The 9,286-nt window shown below is 42.4% G+C and overlaps 1 protein-coding gene across 4 annotated transcripts; it reads left to right on the top strand.

Annotated features, from left to right (window-relative positions):
* Positions 1-42: 42 nt before the first annotated feature.
* Positions 43-9,001, top strand: LOC114555584 (uncharacterized). 4 transcript variants are annotated; one of them, XM_028578088.1, is made up of 16 exons: positions 43-247; positions 460-556; positions 1,258-1,359; positions 1,449-2,264; positions 2,562-2,724; positions 2,999-3,096; positions 3,289-3,504; positions 3,780-3,867; positions 4,291-4,412; positions 4,604-4,709; positions 4,855-4,926; positions 5,016-5,125; positions 5,396-7,632; positions 7,719-8,223; positions 8,514-8,607; positions 8,719-9,001. In XM_028578088.1, exons 3-16 carry the CDS (start codon positions 1,301-1,303, stop codon positions 8,872-8,874), a joined length of 4,842 nt encoding a protein of 1,613 aa, XP_028433889.1. In that variant the 5' UTR covers positions 43-247; positions 460-556; positions 1,258-1,300; the 3' UTR covers positions 8,875-9,001. The 4 variants fall into 4 exon arrangements, with proteins under 4 accessions (XP_028433889.1, XP_028433888.1, XP_028433890.1 ...); XM_028578087.1 differs by having other exon boundaries at positions 460-540; XM_028578089.1 differs by lacking the exons at positions 43-247; positions 460-556 and adding an exon at positions 577-1,097.
* Positions 9,002-9,286: the final 285 nt, after the last annotated feature.

The raw sequence follows: 9,286 nt of genomic DNA on the forward strand, positions 1-9,286 counted from the left end.
TATGGGTATGCCAATCCGGCCTGGACATGAGTTGCGCTCACCCATAGACAGTATATGCGCTCACACACAGCGGGAAAAGAAGTCGCCCGTTTTCGTAGCTATGGAGATCTACTTTGTGTACGGAAATAGTGATACTACTCAAGCAAGCAACTTTGTGAAAAATTAATGCATTTCGTTAGGTCGGTTTACTCGTTCAGATGTCGTGTCCACCTATTGCCTTGTTGCTAAAAAGTCTGGAGTGATACAGGTACGTTTTCTTTTTATCCTTGCCATTTGGAGAAACGTACAGCTTTACAGTTAGTCATTTCATACATAAAAAATAATTTGCGAAGCACAAGCACCCCATTATAATGTATAATGTGTGATGTTTTCTTTTGATTTGGCAATAATTTAAAAACTACAACAACTTTCCTTTATTTTAAGTTGTGTTTTTTTTTTTTTGTGCGTTTGTTTCAACAGACCATCCCTGCAATGGACAAGAGTCAACAGCCACTTCCCCTTTACTTCATGCTCTGTAGATGAGCTGGCTATAAATATAATGTAAACTGCACTGCAGGTTGTCTTCGTGTAGCCTAATTCAATTTTCAGTTATACTGACACTCAAATCCCAACACATGTTCACTGTAGGGACTGGGGGACAGCCTGAAGGAAATATAGCCCTCTAGGAGGGGGATGATTTGAAGCAATGTATACTGTTTCATAAACACAGTAATAAACAGCACTCTTGCCTTATGCATGCATATGAAGAGGGTCTCACTCTTGTGCCATATGGCAGAACTATTGCAGCTGCCAGCAGATCTACTGTAGAAGTCAAAGAAGAAACAGTTGCATGTCTGAGTCTTCTATATTTATAATATTTGCTACGATACAGACATGTGTAAAATGACTGCACTGTGCTGCCCTTGCTCTATCCTGACCAAGTGTCAAATTTCAACATCATACCAGTGCCGTGTGCTTTGCTTGACACCACAACTTTGCAGGGTGGTAGTAATGACACAGTGACTGACTAGACCATTGGCCATCAGTCTCTGACAGAAATCACTGAGGGAGAGAAAACAGCAAGGGCACGCTGTCTTGGAAAAAGCAGTGTGACTGCAGTAGGTAGCTTGTGTAATGGCGATTTAAGTTTGTAGTGGTTTTGAGTTATTTTCCTGTTTATATTCAGCCTGTTGTTATATAATTACTCTAATTGTCATTTCTTGCACGCCTTTGCTATGTGTGACAAACTGATGGAAAGAGTAAAATGTCATCTCCCAGGAGTGAAGTAAAAAGTAAAAGGAGAGGAAAGGAAGGGGAGGAAATGTCACTCAGCTTGTATGAGTGTCTGACGGCAGTTGGGCTACAGCGTCACTATGCCAGGTAAGCTCACTCACATTACATCCAAACTTACACTTGCCTTGTCCCCTCCTCCTCTGACCATCTGTCTCCCTCTGTTTCCTGTTCTTCAGGTTTACCTCAATGGGTGTTCACCATGCAGCACACCTTTCAGCGCTGACCATAGAGGACTATGCTGTCCTGGGAATCCGCTCTATGGAGGACAGAACTCGACTCTTCCACCTTGTCCAAATGGTCAAAACTCTTGACCTTGAATATGAAGATAGTAATGATGATGATTCTAATGGTGGTGATGCTGTAGGCTACGCTGTAGCAGATAGTAGCTTTACTTATGATGGTTGTGAAGATCCTGATGAAGATGTATATGATGATGAGGATGAGAAGGGTGCTGCTGTGAGTAAACTAAATGCAACAAGTTTTTCCAAACCATCATGTGTTCGCAGACGGCTTGATTTCAGTTCTGAAACCATTGATCATCATCTGAAGCTATCTTCTCGACCAGAAGGCACTGTTCATGTCAACACAAGTCATAATAGAAAGAATGTGCCAGGCCAGGGCAAAGGATCAGCCATACCTGTGCAGCTTGACACTGAAAGTGCTGTGGTATGTGCCTGCAAAGAAAAGAACAACCACAGGCCGGATGTCCATAGTCATCAATCTGATCATTACACAGAAGCAAACACCATGGGAGGAAATGCCACGTACAACTCTCACACCAGATTATCACCAAAGTGTGTATCATTTCAAAAACCAAAACCCAGGCCTGCAACAGCGGCATCAGATAGGTTTAGCAGTAAACCAGTTGGGCAGAAAGATAGTAACGGGGCTACTGAACCCAAGGCTAAGCCAACGCCTGTTTATGAATCAAAAAGAACAGCTGGCTACAACTACGGACTACCACTGAGTTCCCCTCCTGCTCCAAACAAAAAGTGAGTGTCAGTGGTTTGTGTTTTTTGCACTGGTTACTCCCTACTTGCACATGCACGTGCAGACAGCTACAGTACAGTAAGTACATTTATTGAACATGAAAGACATTCAGAAAGTAATATAAAGTATAGAAATTGCTATAACACTTGCATTGAGTCTAGGTGTCCTGTGCATGCATAATGCTTTTTGTGATTTTGTCTCTTTAAATTATAATGTTTGCATTAAGTTTGCATATGAGCATTGTTTCCTTTGCACGTGATCATCCTGATTTTGATTGTGAGTGTGTGTGTGTGTTGCAGGCAACCAGGGGGGCAGCGGATCAGTGTGTGTGTGAGGAAAAGACCTCTGACACGCACAGAGTGCAGGGAAGGAGCGTCAGATGTTGTGACAACTCCGGGTGGAGAGTGTGTGATTGTCCATGAAAACAAAGAGGCTGTGGATCTCACACAGTACATACTACAGGTAGATATCATGTCCCGGGAGGAGACATTGCCAAGTCAGTGTTTTGAGTACTTTCATGTTTTGTCATGTATCAATACTGTAGGTACAACTAAAGATGGTAGTGTCTCCAAATAAACACACATTATCATCAAACTGTGATGTTGTTAATTAAAGTATTTCACAATTAACTACTGGAATTATGTTTAGGGTGTATTTTTACTTTAATGTCACCTTGTCAGATCATTATGCTGTGTGTTTATTTAATGCCTTGCCCCTTGCTTATTTTTCACTGCAGCACAGGTTCTACTTTGACCAGGTGTTTGGAGAGGATAGCTCCAACGAAGAGGTGTATCGAAGAACAGCATATCCTCTGGTGCAGCACATGCTCAATGGGTAAGTTAGCATTGATGTGGTATTTATGGAGGTGTGTATGTTGTCACCCTACTACATCCTTTCTATCCAAATGCCATAAAGTCCAAATGAGTCATGGGCTTGAAGTACATGCTTGTAGGTAGTTTTGGCTCTGTGTTTCTATGAATCTGTGGTTCCTAACTATCTTTATGTGCGTTGTGTGTTTGTCCATAGAGGCAAGGCCACCTGCTTTGCATATGGCCAGACAGGTGCAGGGAAGACTCACACCATGTTGGGTTCTCCTGTCAGACCAGGGTTGTATGCACTGGCAGTCCGGGACATTTTTGTTCACCTCTCCTCCACTCACATGCGCTCACCCTTGCTGGTTTATGTCAGTTTCTTTGAAATCTACTGTGGTCAGCTGTATGACCTGTTGGACCATAGAGAAAGGTGTGTGTGTGTGTGTGTGTGTGTGTTTTGTTGTGTATAAAGAGCTTAAGAATCTTTGAGTTGGAGTTGCTCTCGAAAAAAAGATAAAAGATGACCAGAAAGCAAATGGTAAAAAAAACAGATAATTATGAAAGAACTTTTTTTTTGGTAACATCATCATCAAAGTGAACCTCTACTTGCTACCTTATACTTGGACTTGTGATAAACCTTAATTTTCTTCTTTCTTGATTTCTTCTCCCTCTTAAGCTCTCTCCTTTTCTTTCTTCCGTCATTAGGTTGTTTGCCAGGGAAGATGGACAGAAGGTGGTTCACATTGTTGGGCTGCGTGATGTCAGAGTGGAATCAGTCAGCTCACTGTTGGAGGTTCGCCCCTTTCTTTAAAAATTGCCTCATGTCCATGCTGTGTACTAGTCAAGAGCTGCATGGTGTTCTGATTAGCACACCAACTTTGTACCATGATATAATTAAACATTACCTGTAATATCTAGCTTCTTTCTATGAGTCTATTTTTGTTGTCACAAGAAACCTCAATAGTACTTTTAGGTGCTTAAGTATTCAGTGAAATGCAACAGTAAATATCTATCTAGCATGTCAGGTCGCGCTTACATCCTTACAGATGCACCAGCAGACTCTTGAGTACCTTAAAAACCTGAAATATTACAAATAAAAGACAAATTCTATGATTTCCTGTTTGTAGTGACTACTACAATCTCTTTGAACATCTTTTGAGGTCTCAATTTATCTCTTTCTTGTCTCCCTCCTGCATGCTTTCTTGCCCTTACAAAGGTGATTTCACAGGGTACAGAGGAGCGCACACAAGGGATGAGTGGAGTGAATTCACTCTCCTCTCGTTCCCATGCCTTGCTTCAGATTCAGCTAAGAGATACAAACCAGCAGATTGCTGGAAGGTGAATGGCATGTGTTTTATTATATTGTAGGCTTATAAGAGTGCACACACTTTCTGATGGTTACGTCCTTTCTCCTTAAAGCACTACTAGGGTTATAGCATAGTAGATCAAATAAGCCCAGTAGTATTGGTGTGAAATGGCTGAACTAGGTGTGTGTGTATGTGTGTTCGTGCGTGCGTGTGTGCCTGTAGAATGTGGTTTGTGGACCTGGCAGGAAGTGAGAGGGCATCAGATACTAAAGAACCAGACAGGCAGAGTCGCATGGAGGGAGCTGAGATCAACCAGAGCCTGTTAGCTGTAAGCTACACACACATGCAAGCACACAAACACACACACACTTGCAGGCACGCACACTCAGAGATCACACATAAAGTCAAAGACATTTATAAAGGTATGTGGGGATTTGACATATTTTCTCATTTGTAAATTATTTTTTTCTTAGCTTAAAGAATGTATCCGGTCGCTTGATCAAGAGCAGTCGCACACACCTTTCAGACAAAGCAAACTTACTCAGGTACTAAGACTTTTGAAACTTGCTGATTTTCAGTGGTTCTGTTGTGTTAGTGATACAAGTTTGTATAAATATAATTGTTCCCTTTCTAGGTTTTGAAAGACTCATTTGTTGGTGACTCAATGACATGCATGATTGCCAACATTTCACCGGGTCACTTTGCAACTGAACACACACTAAATACACTGAGATACGCCGACCGGTAAGTGTGTGTTTACAATAAGTGTGGAACATATAATATTGGATATTAGGATATGGGAATTTAAAAAAAAATGTTAAAGTCCTAATGGTTTTAATTTATCCTACTTCAAATTGTGACTTTGGGAATCTTAAATAGCATAGTGACTTTAAATACAAAGTTTTCTTTTTTCATCTTGCTCCTTTTTTATTTTATTTTAAAGTAGTGTCAGGGACTGTAAAGGCAATGCCTAGTGACTGCTATCTGAGAAATGACATCTTGATTTTTTTATAGGGTAAAAGAGTTGAGGGGACAGGGAGGACTAAGAGGAGGAAGAAGGGGCAAGACAATACCCTCCCCCAAACGTAACCTGTCCAACAGCAATAGCAGCAGCAACAACAGCAGCAACAACAGCAGCAGCAGCAGCGGCAGAGGCAACAATGTTGGCACTCGAGGGAAAAGTCCCCCTAAAAAGCCAAAGTTAGGGAGACAAAGAGAGGATTTTGGCCCCACCATGCCTTCCACGAGATTGGCCACGGGGTGTGCAATTTTCTGCTCCACACCCAAAAACAGCAGACGGGGAGAGAAAACAAGTGCAAGAGCAGGAAAGGGGATTGGACTTGAACACATTACACCACTCAGAGGTTTGCTGGGAATGGGTGATAAGAGGGAGAGGAGGGAGAGAGGAAATGGCAGGGAAGGCAGAAGAAGAGAAAGGTATGGAGTAACAGCCACTGTAGGCCACTCAGTTAGTGACCAAAACATTGTGGCAGGGCTGGTCTTGGGACAAGCAACAGATGAGCAGCTTCACTTGTGGAAGGTACAGAGGGAATCTGGATTCTACCACAGAGAAAAAGAGAACCAGCAAAGCACTTTAAAAGGGGGAGGAAAGGAGGAAAAAAGATGGATAGAACAGAGAAGACAAGTGGAAAGCAGTAGAGTCACATACAGTGAAGTAGAAAGGCTAAGGGAAAGAGAATTACAAAAGGATGATGAAAGGGATACGGAGAGGGAGAGGCATCTGAGACAGTATCACCAGCAGCTGCAGCAGTTTATGCCCTCATCAGTTTCTTCATCTGTCCATCTCTTCTCACCCTCTACTTGTATGTCTTCCTCTAATCAAGCCTCTCTCTCTTCTTCTGTCTCTCCATCTTTCTGTTCTTCTCTCCAACACTCTTCCCTTATGTATCATGGTTTGGAAGAGGTTTTAGATACGTACCGAGCCAGGGTTGAGGTTAGTACAGATGGTAACAGAGGACAGTCGTCTTTCTTCCCCAGTGGAAAGATTTGCTTACAAACTGAAACCTCTCTAAGCTGCAATAAAAATAAGGATGAAGTTGGTTGTGGTGACTCAGGTAGCTGTGGTGAAGATTGGAGGGTATCTAGGGAGGGAACAGAGGCAAGATTTGGACAAGACAGGGGTAAACGTGAAAAGAGGAGGTCACTGAAGGCAACAGGAGAAGGAAAGGGAAGAGTAAGGAGGGAGTGGAGGCCAGCTGGGATGGAGGAAGGAGAAGACAGGAGGTGGGCTTGGGTGGCAACAACAGAGACAGAGCAGGCAGACAGGATGACAGGTGCAATGCCAGCTGATGTAGATGCCTTAGTTTCTTACAACTGTGACTCAGAAGGGAGGAGAGAAGTGGGTGAGGAAGGACTAAATGCCTCAGATGCCCCAGCTGATGGGATGTGGAGTACTAAGGAGCGAGAAGGAGCTGACAGCTATGGTTTACTGTCTACCCACAGCGCTATTGACAGAAACAGCCTCTTTAACCACCCTCCTGTTGAGTCATCCCATCAACAAGCTCCAGCAGAACGACCCCTCTCCCCGGCTTGTGGACAGAACGCACTCCTAATCCCTAATAAATTCAGTGATCTTTCCCTTAAATTAAAACATACCAGATGCACCTCAAACATCCTGCCTCTACCATTGCAAAATGCTCAACAGGGAGTGCCATCAAGCAGCTGTAAAGAGAAACAACCTTGGTTTGCTGCTCATGCCAATACAACGGAAATGTCAAATGCTCAGTCGGCCAAACTACCTGTCACTAGTCCCATCACAAAGAATGGATGTAAAATACCAGCTGATCCCCTTAACATATCTAAAAGTCCAGCTTACACTATGATACACAACCATCCAAAGGCCAAAGCCAAAATGTCTGTTTTAACTCAAGAACAGACTGCAGATTCTCTCAGCTACATCATGGACCCCCTCAGCATCTCCTTGCTTCAAGTGAACCAGCAGGTCGCCACAGCCTCGTTCCTCAAAGGGGAAAAGAACAACACCTCACCCTGTCCGCTTGAGGATGAAAGAGCAGACGATGACAGAAGGGAAATGGAAAAAGAGTGTCTCACATGTGCAGAGATGGCAGGGAAAGTTGTAGCAGACGAAGACGTAGAATTACGCCTGTCTCTTTTGGAGCTGCCACAAGCAAAGACCCACTGCCCTCCCACCCCTGACACCATAACAGCTACAAATCACACTGAGCGAAGGAAAGACATGTGTTGTGCCACATATGACCATTTTGGAATAGGTAAGTGTTATGAGTTATGTGTGTGTGTGTAATAACTAGTGCTTAAGAACTGGTTTGTGATTTTTTTTTTTTTTTATATTGTCCAGGTATGATGAAGCCTCCTATCGCTGAGGTTATGCTGGTCTCTCTCCAGGACGAAGAGAACAATCAGAAACCCCAAACTATGCCAACTATTAAAGTCCTGGGCAGCAGAACGCTTGGATCCCCGCTCAATCCCTCTGCATGTGCTTCTGTGCAGACTTCTGTCATACAGTCCATCTCATCCTCTGTCCATCAGTGTGGGAACACTGGTTCACCCAGCTCACACAAACTAACAACAAATGGTGCCACCCAAATGCCACCAGAATATGCACACAATATGCATAACAAACTTGCTTTTTCCATTTCATCAACACAGTCAGAAAGTGTCTTGGGCCAGTTAAACACAGTGCAAAAGCCGTGTCACACAGTACATATAAACCATTTCAGCAACTCAAACATCTCACTCCAACCAAACGGTCCTATAGAATCAAATATTCAAGAGAGCACCAGCAATCAGCAAATAAGACCTATAATCCATCTGTCAACGCCGAAAGACTTGGATCATGGCCAGTAAGTACCAGTAATGTCACCATTTTGTTTACACAGGCCAGTGCGCATTTTAACGGGGCACAGCTAGTATTACTACAACTACAAATATTGATAATACCTAACTGTGTTTAGGTAATGTTGAAATCTAGTTGATGATAATCCTACAGACATACAGAAATCTTACAGACCTCTTTGGTGACAGATTTAGAAAATGTGCTGTGTATTTCGGGAATAATAGAGAAATCACAACCTAGAGGTTATTAGTTTGAATAAAACATTTCTATTTTTTTTCTAATCCAATCCAATTTAAGATGGTGTATTGTCCAGGCCCATTGGGAGCAGCTTGAAGAGATGGAAGCTTTATGTCGTAAAGAGGGGACGCTTCTGTGCCAACAACCTGATATGGTCAGAATAAATCAAAGCCACTTCTTTTAGCGCCTTGCTTTGTGTAAACTACATTTTAAATTGAATACGCACTTTTGTCTTTCCTCACTGTCTGTCTCCCTATCTTAACAGGCATTTGCGGAATATGTCAACAAGCTGGAGGATATCATGGAGAGAAAGGCTCGGTGTGTCCACAGCATGATAGCTCAGTTGCAGCCATATCTTAAGATCAGTCATTCTACCCAACCACACAACCAAGAAGAAGATAATCACGGTCCAGTTACTTGAGCCTATAGCATGGCATTTACGCAAAGATGTGCTGTTTTTCACTGAAAACACTAAATATTAGTATTTATTTTATTTTATAAATGTTTGATTGACTTAAGCTTTGGACAAATATCACTTAATGTGTGTGTTAAACAAGGGTTCTTGTGGGGAAACCTGCCAAGAGATGTCTTTCCATGGAGATATATATATATATATATATATATATATTTGAATCAGAAGGGAAAAGTATGCTCATTAATAAGTTTGTGCATTCTGCAGATTGATGTTTGTGTGTGTGAGTGTGTGTGTGTGTGTGTGTGTGTGTGTGTGTGAAAGAGTTTGTTTCTTGTGTGCAGTTGTGGGGTTGTTGTTTCTTCTTAGATCCTCAGTTCTGTATAAGTGCTGATTCAGATGAATATAGTATATCAAAAAT

The sequence above is a fragment of the Perca flavescens genome, chromosome 5, assembly GCF_004354835.1.
Source record: "Perca flavescens isolate YP-PL-M2 chromosome 5, PFLA_1.0, whole genome shotgun sequence".
Classification (NCBI taxonomy): domain Eukaryota; kingdom Metazoa; phylum Chordata; class Actinopteri; order Perciformes; family Percidae; genus Perca; species Perca flavescens.